This window comes from Thamnophis elegans, chromosome 2 (genome assembly GCF_009769535.1).
Source record: "Thamnophis elegans isolate rThaEle1 chromosome 2, rThaEle1.pri, whole genome shotgun sequence".
Lineage (NCBI taxonomy): Eukaryota > Metazoa > Chordata > Lepidosauria > Squamata > Colubridae > Thamnophis > Thamnophis elegans.
In genome coordinates this window covers 109462657-109481655 of record NC_045542.1, presented here as the reverse complement: position 1 = coordinate 109481655, position 18999 = coordinate 109462657, and the positions used below count along the sequence as shown (strand labels likewise).

At 38.4% G+C, this 18999-nt stretch overlaps 1 protein-coding gene across 5 annotated transcripts in view; it reads left to right on the top strand.

Moving 5' to 3' along the window:
* Positions 1-18999, top strand: part of RAF1 (Raf-1 proto-oncogene, serine/threonine kinase) — a 57897-nt gene that overhangs the window by 18949 nt on the left and 19949 nt on the right. For all 5 annotated transcript variants that reach the window (XM_032208876.1, XM_032208874.1, XM_032208875.1 and 2 more), the window contains 6 exons: positions 3565-3795; positions 8167-8279; positions 9352-9454; positions 11098-11255; positions 16366-16461; positions 17416-17569. In XM_032208876.1, the coding sequence (XP_032064767.1) occupies positions 3589-3795; positions 8167-8279; positions 9352-9454; positions 11098-11255; positions 16366-16461; positions 17416-17569 (831 nt within the window). In that variant the 5' untranslated portion in view covers positions 3565-3588. The remainder of the gene's footprint in view (positions 1-3564; positions 3796-8166; positions 8280-9351; positions 9455-11097; positions 11256-16365; positions 16462-17415; positions 17570-18999) is intronic.

The window sequence follows — 18999 nt, the reverse complement described above, 5'->3', positions numbered from 1 at the left end:
CCAAACAGCTTTTCTTATTTTTGTGTTTAGAGTGTAGATTAGGTCAATGATAGCACTTTTTGAACCTGAGATTCTCATAGTGAATAGGCAGTGTACCACCATAACTACAAAATCCAATGATGAGCCTCTAGCATGTTAAAATTTCTCTGTTAAAAAAACCAAGTTAAGACTAGAAAGCTTTATGTCAAATATCCTCAGTCATGAAAATCATTGGTGCCACTTGCTGTCTCTCAATCTAAACTACTTCATAGGTTTGTTGTGAAGAAGATATTTGGACAGAGCTTGCTTGATTTTCTAGATAAAGGGTGAGTTATCAATGTTTTAAACAAATAGGATAGACAAGGAATATCAAGTACACGTTGCAGGTTGTTTGATTATGCTGTGGCGAACAACAAACATCAACATTTGAAGGTTGATAATGTTTCACCTTCTTTGCCACTTTTGATAAGAGAACCATTTGAACTGGCAATTCAATGAACTGTTATTGATGTCATCATTATTGACCTATAAAATGTTGATATTGTTATAACTACAAATGTACTAATTAGGGTGCTTATTTAATGTAATGTGTGAATAATTTCTGCATACATTTCAGAAGCACTTCACCAGAGATAATTATTTAAAGTATCTACTAATAATGGCATGAATTTTGTAGACCTCTGGGATATATTTTCCTCTAAATCTTATAGTCTATTAGATTAAAAGGACGTGCGAATTGTTGTTCAGAAAAGAATGGTTAATACACTGAAACCCATGAGAACGTGCGGAAATGAAATTCAAATATGTGATTGTGGCTCCTAACACTATGTAACATAAACCTAAAAAAGCTTATGTGAAATAATTTCTGTTCAATACTTAATCCCTTCCTGATTTGAGGGTTCCATATAAGCAAGAATGGTTGCTGAAGGGGCCTTTAAATCAGGGTCCTCAAACTTTTTAAACGGGGGACCAATTCACAGTCCCTCACACTGTTGGGGGACAGCGGACTGAGTGGATGGGCATGGCTAGATTGTCATGTGACTGAGTGGGCGTGACAAAATTAGCAGTCCATTAAACAATACACACAAATTAAACTTTAATTTGTTTTGCTCCTGGGGGTGTTTTATTTGCTTTTGTTTGCATGTTGCTCTTTTGGTTGCCTTTTCTTTTTATAAATTGTTTTTTAAGTTGTTTAGAAGTCTAGTGGTCCACTTCTTAAAACTCCGTTTTGCAGCAATTCTTCTCAGCCCCAAGCAGCTTACAATCAACAAGTTTCTCTGTCTCTCTTGTCTCTGTCTCCTTCCTTCCTTCCTTCCTTCCTTCCTTCCTTCCTTCCTTCCTTCCTTCCTTCCTCCCTCCCTCCCTTCCTCCCTCCCTCCCTCCCTCCCTCCCTCTGTCTATCTCTGCCCCTCTCTCTGTTTCTCGCTCTCTCTCTCCTTTCTTCTTCCTGCTTTCCTTCCTTCCTTCCCCTCTCTCTGTCTCTTTCTCTTTCTCTCTTTCCTTCCTTCTTTCTTTTCCCTTTCTTCCTCCCCCCTCTCTCTGTGTCCCTTTCTCTCTCTGCCCCCTGGGGGGGAAGGAACCCTTGAGCTGGTTCTGGGTGGTGAGAATCTGATGTTTGGAGGCCGACGAGCTGCACATCGAAGGCCAGTGGGGAGGCGGGGCAATCCCATGGTTTCCCCAAAAGTAACATCTCTTGTCTCATGAAACTTGAAGACTCAAGGCAGCATGAATGTTTGTGTTGTAGCCACAGGAGCTACTAAACAGCATGACACTCTCCCCTGATGGCCACCTGCTCACCTTCCCCTCCGCCTCGGGCCCTGCATCCAGCCCATGACTAGGGGACGCAGTGCTTCTGGGCTAGTCTAGCCAGCGTGTGGGTGAGCGGGCAGCCCTCCTCCAGTCCAGTCCCCCTGCAGCACTCTACCGGCCGCATTGAGGCCCTGGGAGGTCTACATACGTCTCGTTTTTGGCCAGCAGAGTGTTTCTGGAGGCTGGGGAGGCCAAAACTGAGCATGAAGACAGAGCTACTACCTTTTTAAGAAGTTGTTAGCAAGCAAATATGTCTGTTATTAGAACTGAAATAAAGTAGTCTGTGTAATTGATTAGGCATGGCTATGTGTATTTTCTCTCTAAAAAATGTCTGCATTTAATTCTTTATAAATTGTAGTGGAAAAAGAGAACAGAGGCACTAGTAGCTGAGTTCCCACACCATACAAAGTCAGAAACATTTTTATGTACTGTATGTTTGAATAAGTAATAATAGCCTGGTCCATGCAATACAAAACTGCAATGGATAGATTCAGTTACTATGTTAAGACGCATCATGGCTTAGCACAATTTAAATTTAAATGAGACTAAAGGAATGTAACTTAAGAGTATTTTGGCTTAATACACTTACTTTAGTTTTAAATCTAAAAACCATGGCCTCCCTTTTCAAAAAAGTAAATGTCTGAAAATGTCAATCCTATTCCCTCTATTGCATGACTGTTATATGTGCTGTGGACAGGAGATTTAAAATGAAAGATTGTCCTTCATGTACTGAATTAAATTCCTATGACTTATAAAGAAGCATATATAACCTAAATATATGGATTTTCTTCAAGAGAAAAATAGGAAAACAAGTCATTAATTATTTAGTGTGTCTTTTGCCATTGTGAATGCTTTTAGTCCATTGATTCAAGGAAGTAATAATGTAGAAATCTTAGAAATGTACAAGTAGTTCTTGATTTAACAACCATTCATTTAGCGATCATTTGAGGTAACAACAACACTGAAAAAAATGACTTGAAAATGGTTTTCACACTTGCAACCATTGCAGCATCCCCATGGTCATGTGATTAAAAATTAGAGATGTGGCAACTGCATGTATTTATGACAGTGGTAACATTCAGGATTCACATGATTGCTATTAATAATCTTCCTAGCTAACTTCCAACAAGCAAAGTTAATGGGAGAAGCCAGATTCACTTAAAGATGGCATGATTCACTTAACAGCTGCAATGATTAGCTTAGCAATCATGGCAAAAAAAATATGTAAAATTGGTGTGACTCTTTTAACAACTGCCTTGCTTGGTCCCAATTGGTGTCGTAAGCCAAGGACTACCTGTAAACAGTTGATCTTATTGGTGGTTATAGTGTTCTGCTCCAGAAATAAAGAGCCAAGGTGGCACGATGATTAGAGTAGAGCACTGCAGGCTACTTCAGCTGATTGCTAGCTGCTGTTTGGCAGTTTGATTCTCACCAGGCTCAAGGTTGACTCACCCTTCCATCCTTCCAAGGTAGGTAAAATGAGGACCCAGATTGTTGGGAGCAATATTCTGACTCTGTGAACTGCTTAGAAAGGGTTGTAAAAACACTATGAAGCGATATATAAGTCTAAGTGCTATTGCTTTTGCTAAATATGTTTGTGTATCAGTGTACATCTGCTAAGGCAAAAATAACCCCACAATTCTTGATGCTTTCTTATATTTAATAATTGAATTATAAATCTTTTACTTTGCATTTGGTGTTTCAAATACTTGCTTTATCGCAAAATGAGAAACTGGTTTCAGCATGGTCCTGAGGAGACTTGTCTTTCTCTTAAAGGTTTGGTTGCTTAAAGCTGCTTCAATGGACCACATTCACGGAGCTTGGAAGACTCTTCCTGATGGAATTGGATTAAAGGATTCTGTCTTCAATGGATCCAGCTGTATTTCACCTACCATTGTTGAACAATTCGGTTATCAGCGCAGAGCATCTGATGATGGGAAACTTTTAGATTCCTCCAAGACAAATAATACTATTCGTGTTTTTTTGCCTAATAAGCAACGCACAGTGGTGAGTCTGTTTCTTGTTTTGGTCAAAATAAAAGATTCACTGTTTTTTCCCTACTCGTTCATAAACATTCCAGTGCCCCAGTAGTCTAAAAATGTTTAAATGTGAAGAGTCCAGAATGGATACACTGACATTTTGTTCAACATGTTTACTCAATACACACACACACACACACACACACGAACACGAACACGAACACGAACACAAAAACATAACCTTGGAAAGATTAGTGAGACTAGTGTAATTTCTCTGAATATATGTGTATCTTCTTTTTTGAGTAAGTCCTGCTAATGCATCCTTTCTGGACATTAGATGGTTTCTTGTGTTTTGCTCTTGGCTTAAAAGAGACTACTGAATTGAACCTCAAAGAATTTTAGACTTTTATCCACATTATGAATATATGTCATTAAACATCAGCAGCAAAAATCACATAAGCTTAGGCAAAGTAGCAAGAATTAAATAGATTCTTTTGTTAAATGGCTGACAAGCTTCAGGACTCATGGTGATGGTAATCTTGCACAGAATCTTAATTTTACCCATAGAAATTATTTTAAAAAGTGTTTCCCATCTGAATAGCATTCTTGCATTCTTCTCTGACTTCCTACTCTTTTTTTTCTTTTTTGACCAAATATGAAACAGTGATGGCATTCTCCAATCCTTCTCTGTTTGTATAGAATTTAACCTTAGGTTTAAAAATGCTTAAATTTGAGGTAGATTATGTACTGTAAAGAAGCCCAATATAGATATAAAGCTGCTGGGCTGTCTACTGTGTTTTGCTTTTTTTTTAAAAAGGCAGAAGCTATCATGTCTATTTTTCTTTTTCCTTGGTTGCCTTAATTATCTACATAATTGATTATCAAGATTAACAATTACCAGGTTTCCTCTCAATCAGAATTTAAAATTGTGGATTTGATAGGAAACCATGCTAACAATATTAATTCATAGAAATTGTATTTTGTCTATTCTATTATACAGCTTTACACAATTTGCAACAAGATACATAGATATAAAGTATTGGTTTAAAATAGCAGAATAACATAGTTAGAAGGGACCTTGTAATCCAAGTTGGAGATTTTGTAATCCAACCCCCTGCTCAAGCAGGAAACCCCTATGCCTTTTCAGGCTGTTAGCTCAATCTCTTTTTAAAAATCCTCAAGTGAGGAGCACCACAACTTCTGAAGGCAAGCCATTCCACTGATTAATTGTTCTGTCAGGGAATTTCTCCTTAGTGATTGTGAGGTTTTTTTAATTTATAGAGGGCTTGTATTCCCATTCCTCCACCATTACTGTCCTAGTTCTTAACACAAAAGTCACATCCTGATTTTTTAAATTTTTTTGCCACAATGTCCATAATACAATCTCTTGGAGCTTTAAAATGTCTAAATGAGTGCTGGAGGCCCCAAAAGAGCAGAATAAATTCCAATGCAATAACAACTGTAATAAGCAACAAGAGAGCAAGGGGTTAAATCAGTATATTACTATATATACAGTCAATATGATATGTCAGAAAATTCAGCTTCCTAGAACTGAAGATTTTCTCAACTTTTAGAGGATTTTAGTGAAGAAATGAGATCATTTCCAAGTGAATGTAATTTCAGAATTTAGGTGCATTCTACTGGAAACACCAACAAACAATCCATCGGAATACAGTTCAAATACAGTTTCCATTCATTTCATTTTCATTTATTTGGGATTTATAGGCCGCCCTTTTCCCTGAGGGGACTCAGGGCGGCTTACATTCATAGGAGAAGGGGGGTGAAATACAGAGACATAAACGATATGTGAATAAAATAAACAGTAAAAACACAACTTTCATTCAACACTCAACACTCGGGTGGGGCGGATTAGAAACTTATCCCCAGGCCTGACGGGATAGCCAGGTCTTAAGGCCTGTGCGGAAGGTCTGGACGGTGGTGAGGGTGCGAATCTCGACGGGGAGGTCGTTCCACAGGGTCGGAGCTGCTACTGAAAAGGCTCTCCTCCGCGTAGTCGCCAGTCGGCATTGACTGGCAGATGGGATTCAGAGGAGGCCCAATCTGTGCGATCTAATTGGTCGGAGGGAGGTAATCGGCAGGAGGCGGTCTCTCAAGTACTCAGATCCACTACCATGGAGGGCTTTATAGGTGGTAAGTAATACCCTGAAGCACACCCGGAGATCAACAGGTAGCCAGTGCAGCTCGCGGAGGATGGGTGTTATGTGGGCGAACCGCGGTGCGCCCACTATCACTCGCGCGGCTGCATTCTGGACTAACTGCAGTCGCCGAATGCACTTCAAGGGCAGCCCCATGTAGAGCACATTGCAGTATTCCAGCCTAGAGATCACAAGGGCTCGAGTGACTGTTGCGAGGGCCTCCCGGTTCAGGTAGGGCCGCAACTGGTGTACCAGGCGAACCTGGGCAAATGCCCCCCTGGTCACAGCCGACAAATGATGGTCGAAAATCAGCTGTGGGTCCAGGAGGACTCCCAAGTTGCGAACCCTATCTGAGGGGTGTAAAATTTGACCCCCCAGCCTGAGCGATGGAACACTGGCCAAATTGTTGGGAGGGAAACACAACAGCCACTCGGTCTTGTCTGGGTTGAGTACCAGTTTGTTAGCACTCATCCAGTTCTTAACGGCCTCAAGGCCCCGGTTCATCACGTCCACCGCTTCATTGAGTTGGCACGGGGTGGACAGATACAATTGAGTATCGTCCGCGTATTGATGGTATTTTATCCCGTGCCTCCGAATGATCTCGGCCAGCGGTTTCATGTATATGTTAAATAGTAGGGGGGATAAGACCGAACCCTGCGGCACCCCATATGTTAGGGGCCTCAGGGACGATCTCTGCCCCCCGACCAACACCGACTGCGACCTGTCCGAGAGGTAGGAGGAGAACCACTGCAAAACAGTGCCTCCCACCCCCACCTCCCGCAGTCGTCGCAGAAGGATACCATGGTCGATGGTATCGAAAGCCGCCGAGAGGTCAAGGAGAACCAGGATGGACGCATGGCCTCCATCTCTGGCTCTCCAGAGATCATCGGTCAATGCGACCAAGCATTGAGTCCAGATTGAAAAAGAGGTTCATTTAAATGTATTGATGCTAAGCCATTTAGGATTTTGGAGATCATCTGTAGCAGTGTGAATTGTAGCCTGGAAACAAATTGAAAAACACAGTAGCTATTTCAGAAGATCAGACCTACATTCTCAGTGCAGTGTCTGTTAACAATTGGGCTCCTACATTTTGACCCAGTTGTAGTTTTCAAGTATTGTTTGAAGTTGATGTTGGTAGAGTATACTGCAGTAATCCAGATATGATGGAACTGAGGCAGATGCCACAAGAACTGTATCTCTGGGGCTAGGCAAAGTTGATAAACCAGTCTTCAAATAACATGGTCACTTTGTGTGACTGGAATTCCTCAAGGATTAAAAATAAGTTGGACTCATCAATATCCAGGTACAAGTAATCCCTATAGTTACTACAGCTCTGCAAAAGTCTGGCTACATCGACTCTTATCTCCCAATCAAATAATGTTTTATCTCTAATGTTCTATCTCTGTTCAGTTTCTTCCTCCAATTCATCCTGGTTCCAGCCTGCAAAAATAATTAGATACAAGAACAATCAATGAATGCAGCTTTAGTACCAATGCAACTGCACCCCTAACAAACATAATGGACAGTATGTGTGTCTCCCTTGAGAAGTAAATCTCTCCTAGAGTTGCTGCTATATTGTAATTACAGGTAGTCCTCAACTTGCAAGAATTATTTTAGTGACCATTCAAAGTTACAACGGCACTGAAAAAAATTGATTTTTGACTGGTGTTCGCAGCATCCCCATGGACACGTAATTAAAATTTGGATGTTTGGCAACCAACATGAATATACAATGATTGCAGTGTCCCAGGGTCACATAATCGCCATTTGCGATCTTCCCTGACAACTTCCGATAAGCAAAGTCATTGGGGAAACTGGATTCACTTAATGACTGCAGTGATTAATTTAACAATGACAAAAAAGGCTGTAAAATCAGGGGTAACTCATTCAAAAATTTCTATTGCTCAGCAATAGAAATTCTGGTCCCAATTGTGGTCAGAAGTCAATATCTTTAATGCATTTTGCATTTAGTTTTTCCAATGTAAAACTATACAGAGTTACAGGGAGAGATGCCAAAGAAAGAAAGAAAGAAAGAAAATTGACAATAGTAAGGAGATGAATTTTCAGTTCTATTCACTGCATTGACCTTACGAGTTTACCAACATTTAAGATATCTGGCTATCGTCTAACAAATTGAGTTTGTAGAATTTAAGAATAATTGTTCTATAATTGAAATATGAAGATTAAGAAGATAAATTATTTATATTTTTAGAAATAGAAAAACTTTATTTTGTGCTTAACAGGTAAATGTACGTAATGGAATGACTCTTCATGACTGTCTTATGAAAGCACTCAAAGTTAGAGGTCTGCAGCCAGAATGCTGTGCTGTTTTTCAGTTACCTACTGAACACAAAGGGTAAGTATTGGAATTAAATTGAATATAAATAATTTCATCCCATGAGATTATTTAAGATAATATTTACTATATTTCATTTCATGTAGCAGCTGCAGATTCTTCTCTTAAAACAGGACTTTTTCCTTCTTCTATAAATCAGCTATGATTCTCACTTTAGATATTCTTTTGCTTTCTATAGGATGAGATCACATAATTCTATACAAAGCTGCTGGGGAGGATGTCAGTCCTTCTAAGGCTTATACTGAAGGCCACATTAAGCCCAAATCATGGATGATGTCAGTTTGCTTTCTTCTCCTGAACATGTAAATTCCAGATAACTTAAGGTTCAAGGGCAGGGGTGTCAAACTCAAGGCCTGGGGACTGAATCTGGCTCACAGGGTGCTTAGATCTGGCCAGCGGGGCTACCCTGGAAACATTGAAGGACCGTCCCACATGTGGCCCTCCATCTTCGCTGGTAGAGGGTTGTAGGAGGCCATCACAGTTGAAAATTGTGCTCACGAGGGCTGCGGGAGGCACTCCCAACCTCTATTTTCGCTGACAGAGGGCTGCAGGAGGCCATCACAGCTGAAACCTGAGCTTGTGAGGGCTGCAGGAGGCATTCTGTTTTCACTGACAGAGGGTTGCAGGAGGCCATCACAGCTGAAAACAGAGCTCGCGAGGGCTGTGGAAGGTGCTCCCAACCTGTTTTTGCTGACAGAGGGTTGCAAGAGGCCATCACAGCCGAAAACTGAGCTTAGGAGTTGGTTTTCACTGGCAGGTGCCCCCAACAAGAGTGATGTCAAGCTGCCCCCCCCCCCCAGGTCAAACATAACTCTGATGCAGCCCTCAATGAAATCGAGTTTATCATGTGCCACTCTTGGCCTCCATGAACAATTATAATACTAACTTATTGCTTGCAAGTTTTGAATCAGCCTAGAAAGTAAAATACATTTTCACATGTATCTTAAGGTAGTTCTGCTTCTAACTAACAATTATATGAAATAAATGATGTTTCCAAATAATTTTTTCCCATAATTCTTTGGAAAGTGAATACTTGCAGATATTTAAGAGAGGTTTTTTTTTTTTTTTTTAGTAAAAAAGCACGATTGGATTGGAGTACAGATGCTGCATCCTTGATTGGAGAAGAGTTACAAGTTGACTTCCTTGATCATGTTCCACTCACAACACATAACTTCGTATGTTAATCTTTTGTATGTATAGAAGAACTGGAAATGCTTTATGGAAATGCTTTATCTAATGCTGCTAGATTTCTATACAGACTTTATCCTTTATTTTGTCTTCTCACAAAATAAACATGTAAATCAGAAAGCTACAATATAGTTGAGTTTTCTGATTTTTCCAATATTAATATAAAACAGTTTTGTTCATTAGTCTTGTAGTATATTGTCCTTTTCTTTTCTACAGTTTTTTTCTTGTTTGCATTTGACATTTTCCCTTGCAAGATTAAGAATTACCAAGTGTAGTTTAAAACCTCTCCTTTCTAAATGTCCATTAAAATGGTCACAAGTGTAGTTGTAGATGGATTTTATACCCAAAGTAGCCAGGGGTAAAGTACAGTCCCTCCTCTGATCTGTGCATCAATGCCTATATTGTTAGAAAATTATTTTTTTATTAATTAATGTAAATAACACAAACTAATTTTCTTAACCATTTAGTGATTTTTCCATTCTTCATGCTCCTCTATAGATCTTAGCAGCAAATTTGTGAACAGGTTCTCCTGGTACATATATACGTAAATATGTAGTAGTCAAAGATATTCTGACCTTCCTTTTCTTGCATGAAGAAAGAAGCAAAAAATACTCTAATTTATGTTATGATCCTGTATGCACTTGGATCGTTGCTGTGCTTAATGCTTCTTCCAATCTTGGCCTAATGATTGTAATAGAACATTCTCACTAATCAAGTACAGGTATTACAAAATGAAAGTATGGAGGGAGCAGGGGACATGCCAGCTTCAGCTCTTTTTTCTGAAACTTCTGAAAATTGGTGAGAAAAATGTAAAAAAAGACTCTAAACCAGTGGTTCTCAACCTGTGGGTCGGGACCCTTTTGGGATCGAACGACCCTTTCACAGGGGTCGCCAAAGACCATCGGAAAATACATATTTTTGACGGTCTTGGGAACCGATACACCAATTTTATTGTTGGGGGTTACCACAACATGAGGAACTGTATTAAAGGGTCGCAGCATTGGGAAGGTTGAGAACCACTGCTCTAAACGTTGCTTCATGCAGTCCTCTGTATGAAATGTGTAGTTCTCTATATGATGTAAAAGCCCTTGTCATCAGTGTACAAAAATTGGAACACAATTTCACGATCCTTTTGTCTTTTCATTTAGTAATGCAGGCATTGGGCTAGGATATATAAAGATACTCCAAAGTATTTTTTTAACCCATCTGTAAATTTAGCATGGGTTAGCCTTTCTGAAACTTCTGTCCTTTTGGGTATGTTGAACTTCAAAGAATCTTTGAAATTGATATGGTACATAGTGAGAAGAAAAGATAACTCTTAGCAAATGCAATATGTACTTGTTTTTTTTGGGGGGGGGAGGGAGAGTAATTAAAGGACAATTTGAGAATTCTCCATGTGATATCATACATACAAACAGAGAGAAACCTGTTTGAGCATGTACTTGTTTCTGTGTGCTTATTAACATTTGATCATGATCCTTAGAATTATAAAAACTGAATGCCCATGAAAATGTACTGAAGCAATTTGAAAATATAAACTAAAGTTAGTTTTTGAAAACACATTTATTGAAAGTTTTTTTCTCTTTGTAATTGGCAACATAAATGACAAACAATTGCAATTATTTTCCAGGCACGGAAAACATTTCTGAAGCTTGCATACTGTGACATCTGTCAGAAGTTTTTACTAAATGGATTCCGATGTCAAACCTGTGGTTACAAATTCCATGAGCACTGCAGCACAAAAGTTCCAACTATGTGTGTGGACTGGAGCAATATCCGGCAACTCTTGTAAGGACTTTTGAGGATCTGGGATAGAAGTAATTCTACTTGTTGAAATAATGCAGAATCCTGATTGCTAAAAAAAAAAAAAAAATACGGCCACCCTATTATTGAAGAATTGCCTGGTTGATTGATGATTCTTTCCTAAACTATGTAAAAGTTGCAAGGAATTTTTTTGAAAGGTTGAACTACTTTGTTTGCTATTATCATTTCAATTTGCCTAGTTCCTATCTAATGCCTCCATCTGTGACTTGATCTGCAGTAACTGTGTGCATGTTATTTTAATCATCTAGCTACATCTTTTGTATTTTTTATTTGTCCTTAGTACACCTGGCAGGAGCTAGGCTTTGGTCTGTGTTTGTTGCCAGTGCAGTTTCCCTAAAGTACTCAGTTGTTTGTTTTTCTTTTGTTATTAATTCTGGTGCTTGTTTCAACAGGTAATATCAGGAATGGGGAAAAGTATTTGTAAAATTAGCTGCCCCTCCTGTTTGTTTAGAATCTTTGTCATTTCACTCACTGCTGCAACTTTACAGCTAAATTTATAGTGGGTTGTGTTGCTCAAAGATGCAAAGCGAAGTACTTAATATAGAATCTAAAAACAACTTTTTATTGTAATTACTTTTATTTTATAGTCTGATTCGGCCATCGCGGAAAACCAAAATGTGTTTTATTTGATTTTGGTGTGGTGAATCCAACCATGGTGGTTTAGAAATTGTGATATATATGGATTTCCATGTTTTAGCTAAACCAAATGTAATTTGCTCAGTAAACAATAATTAAAGCAGTGAGTAAGCAGGTTTACTAGTCCTTTGTCTTTGCTAATTTTGTACTCTTTTCCTTGCTAGTTTATTTCTTGTACTAGTTCTGACATTATATTAAAAATCTCTATTAAGCTAATATAATTCTTGTAATAGAATGACAATTTACACATTTCTGCAAAGAATCTGCAAAAGCATTTAAAATCAAAATGACTTGCTTTGCGTTCAGAATGGCTGTTCTGCATTCATTATGTGTGGTTTCAAGCATTTTGATAATATTTCCCCTTTGAACCCAAAATAGCATGTTTTAAAGTAACTGTTTTGGACTGAAAATGGGAGCGCCTCAAATTCAAAGTTGTTTGCATCCAAAATCTTGCGTATTCCTTTTGTCAGTCACTTCCAACTTGATGCTATCATTTCACCATTATCAGCTGTCAGTAACTCTTTCTTTGAGTTCTCATAACCTCATATTTGTGTCATCAGTTATAGTCAGAGGTGGGTTCCTACTGGTCCAGTCCGGTTCGGGCGAATAGGTAGTAACTCCAGCAGACACGTGACCGTACTATCCTTGGTGGCGCCACCATCTTGGTTTTCTGTTCTGCACGTGCACAGAACAATCTTCATGGAAAAATGTAATCCCCCCCTTTTTTACTGTTGTGTGCATGCGCAGACCATTTAAGTGCAAATGCCCTGCCCACCCAGTCACTCCTCACCTCCTGAGTGGCTTTCCTGCCTAAGCTGCCACATGGTACCTGCCCTGCGCCCCAACTGAGCTGCCTCCTCCTCCTGCCTACAGGTAAGTCTCTCTAGCCCACCCTCAGAGCTTGCTGTGCCCCTCCCACCGGGCTCACAACCTTCCTTTCCCCCACCCCTTCCAGGATCCCCACCAGCCCCATTTTGGCTCCCAGCAGGATTTGGGGAGGTTTGCAAGGCCCCAAATAGAGCATAGAGGTAGTGAGGGGGGCACCCATTTTGGCTCCCAGCAGCTTCAGGGAGGCCTACTAGGCCCAAAATAGAGCTTGGGGTGGGGGGCTAGCAAGCCTCCCTGAAGCCCCCTGGGAGCAAAAGCGGGGGGGGGGGGAAACACACTTCAAGAGAGGAAGAAAGGAAGAAATCCTCACCATTTGGGGATCCCCAAGTGCATGGAGCAGGGGTCTGCAAACTTGGCAACTTTAAGACTTATGGACTTCAACTCCCAGAATTCAGCTTTGCTGGAGTTGAAGTCCACATGTTTTAAAGTTGCCAAGTTTGAAGACCTCTGGCATGAAGTTGAGAGCTTATTGAAAGTGCGGCTAGCTATTCTTGCTCAGGCTAAGTAATCAATAATGGAAAGGAGAGAGGGAGGGAAGGGAGAAAAAGGGAAGGGAAAGTGAATGTGATATGGATGGCGGGATACAGGGAGGGAGGGAGAGAAAAAAGATAGGAAGGAAGGACCACAAACCTGGCATTAGACGCAGCTTCAGAGGATGCTTTGAAACAGCACAGCAATCCAGGGCTGGAAGGGACCTCAGAGGTTATCTAGTTCAACCCCCTGCTGCAGCAGGAAACCTTATATCATTTTGATTTTTTTAGTGTCTCTAATACAGAGGAGAAATTCCCAGAAATCCCCAGGCATTGCCAACCTCTCCTCCCTAGTAAAAAAAAACAACCAAGAGCAAATGCAGCATTAAAAAGAATAGAAAAGAGGGCTGCTGTGTATTGCTTAATGGTCTGCTAAATTGGCAAAATGGACGGCTAAATTTGCCATGCCCATCCAGTCACATGACTGCCAAACCACTCCTACCCGGTCACATGACTACCAAGCCACACCCAAAAAATAAGCCACGCCGACAGAACCGGTAGTAAAATTTTTTGAAACCCACCACTGGTTATAGTATCTAACCATCTGATCCCTTTCCCCCTAATTGTCTTTTTTTCCTAGGCCTCAGGTCTCCTCTAGAGATTTCCTCATTCTGTATACAAAGTATTTAAGCTTTAGCTTCATTATTAGTGCTCTCAATAAATAATATGGTTTTAATTTATCTTTCACTGAATGTAGGTCTTGTATTCCAAGGTAATCTAAACAATTTTCTCTAGCAACTATAGTAGAGAAGCATTTCTTCATTCCATCTTTCTGGTGGTCCAGCTTTCAGAGTAGTGTTTTACCACTGGGAAAGTCAAGGCCTTGGTTTGTACCTTTGTTACGTATCTTTGTGGCCAATTCGATATCTCTGCACTTTAACATTTGGTTTCGGTCTTCCTTCTTTCTTTCAAGTAGCAGGCAGCTTTATTTTACTCCATATTTTACTTGTACTGTAGTTTCTTGGTCATCATAAAAATACTTCAAAAGATAAATGAGTTGGAGAAGGTACCCCCCCCCCATGTTTTAAGGGCTATTTATAATTAGTTGGAATCTTCACACACAAAAGTCTTTGTATAATTAATAGGGAAAATATAAGTAACTTTTTGGAATTCTCTTGCTTTTTTAAAATTATCCATCAGATCTTAGCAATATGATCCTGGATGCCTTTTAGTTCTGAATCCAGCATGTTCATCTGGCAGTTCATCTTCTCTCTATTATTGAAATCTGGACTGTAAAATCATTATCCTATTGGCATGTGAGATATGTGCAATTGTTCAGTATTGTAGTGTGAAATTCTATAGATTGTTCTTTTTTCAAAATTGGAAGATAAATAGATATTTCTCAATCTTTGGTTATTGCTGCGCTTTTGATAACCGGTTAAAGTCATCTATAGCTCTTCACTGCATCATTTTTTTACAAATTTTAACTATTTTTGATTGTTATTTTACCAATGTCTGCAGCTTAATTGTTATTATTTTCTAAAACCCATTTAAATTCACTTTCCAAAATTTCTGGCTCCAATTCAGTAATCAAACTTTTGTATCTTTTATTTTTGGATATTTTCTATAGTTCTTCATATGTTTGGACTAATTTTTCTTTATATTTTCTTTTTCCAGTAGATCTTTGCCTTTTTTATTTTTATTTTATTATGCCCATCTTTGTTTAAAAGTTTTCCTTCATTTTTAGTAATTTTGTTACTAAAATCTCTTGTCTTTTCCATTTTTATCCTCCATTTGGGGATCACTATTTATTAAATAACCCTTATCTCTTTGTGCTGTTCTCTGGAACTCAGCATTTAGTTAGGTAAAATTTTCTCTTGTTTTCTATCTTCTGCTATTTTAAATGTGTCAAATAACTATTGCCTCTGCATTTTGGGGTAGTTTTGTCTGTTTGATCTGTAATCACGTCACAAATTTCATCTCGCTATTCTTCAAGCATTCTTTTTATCAATTAAATCCCTTAAGCCTATTTTTCATCTCATAACCATAATAAGATATTACTCTGAGATGCTGAGGTCTTATAGTTTTCTAATAGTATTTTAGGTTGTGGGAATGAAAATATTGGTATAAACATTCATTTTTTTTCTTGGGTAGAACTCTTTTGTTCCCCTTTGTTTGAGGCTAAATTTCCCCATTATTCCAGATACTGTATTACTTTCAATTTCGGCATTCCAGTCATTTTTAATGAACGTGACATCTCTTTTTGGTTTTGTGTTAACATAGAATGTTTGCTACCTCTGCACCTGTGGCTGGAGCATAGATTTGGATCATGCAGTAGAATATTTGATTGTATGGAGTATTATTCTAGTAAATTTTAATGTGATGATTCCCAGAATTCAGTGTTCAGTCTTGTTACCATTGCTCTGATAACATCAAGTTTGCTTTGGTTCATGGTTGTGACATTCCACATACCAATGGCACACATATCTTTTTAGCACTAAACTTTTTCTTTTGCCTCTGGCCATATCCTTTTGGCTTTAATCGGACCACACAATAAATACTGATGTACTTGCAATATCCTCTTCTCCAGGAGTTTATTAGTGATCTAATAAGAGTGGCTTGTCTTTTCAGTATCATATTGATATTTTCTGGTTGTGAATGCCCATGTGGTTTTCTTGTCCGGGCGCTAGAACAGTTTGTCTATATTACTGTTCAAATGTATAATTTTAATTGTTTATAAAAACTGGTTCTCAAGATAAATGAGAAACGGAACATAACAATTCTTATTCCCTTACCTAAGATACAATGCTATCAAGAAAAAATGAGAAAATATTATATTAATAAAAGAATTCTTAGTTTATTGTGCTAAATCATACTTTGCTTAACCATGGTTTATATAATACCTTCTAGTTATGACATAGCGTATCATGTGAATGCATTTTTAAACTTAAATACTGTGTCAGTTGATTATGATTTTTCCTAAGATGATTTTTCTTTTTGGAAAAAAACATAACTGCTCTAGTTGAAAAGTTAAGATCACTTGAATTCAGTAATTTTTTCTTTGGATGCTTTAATTTTAGATTATTTCCACATTCAAATATTGGTGATAGTGGTATCTCAGCACCTCCTTTGATGACTCGGCGAATACGTGAATCTGTCTCTCGGATGCCCGTTAAGTAAGCGGCCCTTTAAGTTATATTAAATTGTTACTGTTTTTCACAAGATAGCAGTATTATGAATTTCTGGGCAAAATTCATGTGTGTAAAATGTTTTTTTTTTTTTTTGAAAGAATACTTCATCTCAAATTGATTAATTTCTTCAGTACCACTTCAGGCTGCCCAGCAAAGTAGTGTAGCTTTGCACAGTTGTCATAAGTTAAGAAGTAATTCCTTTGCCTCTCAATCTAAAGCAATAAGTGCTTCCACTTATCCACCTCACCCACCTAACTCTGCCCTCTTGTGTGCCGGACTATCTGCCACATCGCCCCACTCACTACCATACCCAACACACTGCATGTCACTACCAGCTATGCCCTTCTTTCGTGCCACCAGAGCCAGGCCTTTTTTGTGTCCTTGTGTCCAGCTAATAGTGATGCATAATGCATATCTGTCCAAGCTCCCTAGTGCACACCACTGCCCCACCCCTTGTCTGCCACTCATAGTTCTCACCCCTGGCATGTGGGACAATGCCACAGTGCTCCTCCGCATATGGCCTGGATGAAGAGCAAAGGGAGAGACAGGAAAAGATGATGGGGAAGTAATTGGAAAGGCAGTCATGAATAAATAGTTAAATGTTAGGCGAGAATTACCTGGAGTTATACTCCATCGTTGAGAATAAATCTGCAATTTAGGGGCATGGTCATTATTCAAAGCCATAATTTAAAATTGGTTCTCTAATGTTTTGGGAATGAATGTTTTGGGAATCGGGTGTAAAAAACTAAAGTGGATTAAGGGGAAAATCATAGTTGTGATCATTTCCAAAATAACTTTTTATTTCTAGAGAACTTGTTATTCTTAAATAGGTTCTATAGATTTTTACAGGTTAATGCATCCAAAATCTTGCGTACCCCAAGATTTATTTTTTATATGTATATAAAAGCATGCATCTATAATTTTGTTTTCTCTCCTTAGTTCTCAACATAGATATTCTACACCTCATGTCTTCACATTCAGTGGGACAAATCCTTCTCCTGAATGTTCCCTTTCTCAAAGGCAGAGATCCACCTCTACCCCAAATGTCCACATGGTCAGTACTACTATGCCTGTGGATAACCGGATAATTGAGGTATTATTCCCTATTACTTAATTGGTATTTTACAATATCTAACTATGTCTATTTAATAACTCTTAAGTAGTTTCATTCAGATGTATTTTTTCTGATTTTTTAAATCATTACACTAAGTTATATGCTGTTCATTCACTGTGTGCCTGGCCTAAGAAAAACCCTTTTCTCAAACATTTCTTAGGCAACATCCTCACATAAGTTATCAAATGCCTATGCTATTAGAGGTTCAAAGAACAAGTTATTGCTGCCATGTATGTTAAATCAAGTAATATATCAAGCTTTTCAGTGCTATTATCTCTGCTAACTAATGAACAGTGGAGCCAATTTTGAACTTTATAACTATGACTGTATTACAACTGTACTTACAATAGCTGATTGAGTAGAATAAAGAACAACTTTTGTATCACAGGACCCACAACAATATGCTATTTATGCTCTCTAAGATAAAAAGGCTGCTACATTATTCTTTCCAATGTTAGCAGTTGAACAAATAATCTGGAAATACATCTTCTGAGAATAAAAATAGAATAATAAATAGATACCATATTTTTCGGACTATAAGACGCACTGGAGTATAAGACGCACCAAGATTTTGAAAAGGTAAATTTTTTAAAAAAGATTTTGCCCTTCCCGGCCCCTAGGAAGCCTGTTTTTTCGCAAAAATGGGCCCATTTCTTTTTGCAAAAAATGGTGTGTGCAGAGAGTTTGGAAGGCTTGCAGAATGCTTCCAGGGGATTGGGTGGGCAAAAACACCCCTGTTTGTGTGAAAAACGGGCCCGTTTTCACTCATTTTTGCTCTTCCCAGCCCTCAGGAGCACTTTGTAGGCCTCTCAAACCCTCTGCATATCAATTTCTGTGAAAAATGGGATGCATGGAGCGGGGTTTCGGGAAGCCAAAAGTGCTGTATTCAATATATAAGACATACCCAGATTTCACCCTCTTTTTGGGGAAAAAGGTGTGTCTTATACTTCGAAAAATATGATAATATCTTGTATTTTAATATTTTGGAATCCGTTTATTTTATCTAAAGCAGTTTGTTCAGTCTGCCTTATTATAAGGCTGCCATGAATAAAATTAAACACAGATTGTTAAATGTTTGTTTGCTTGAGATCCAAAAGATTTTAGATTTAATGTTTACTTACTGTACTAAAAAAGCTTTAAAAAAATTAATACTTATTTTATTTTCACAATGCAGATATTACATAACAGGGTATTAGGTGGCCAATGTAGATTTTGGGAATATTGTTAATATTGGTGAAGTTTCAAGTATGTGAATATTAAAATGCATTGGAAGAGATTATGAAAGATATCCAGAGACTTGTTATAATAAAATTTTCTTGCATAATACTGTTGTTCAAATTTTCATTCTGGAAAAGCCATTTGCCTTTTCTATAAAAAAATGTCCCCAGGTAGTAGTGACCAAGTTTAAA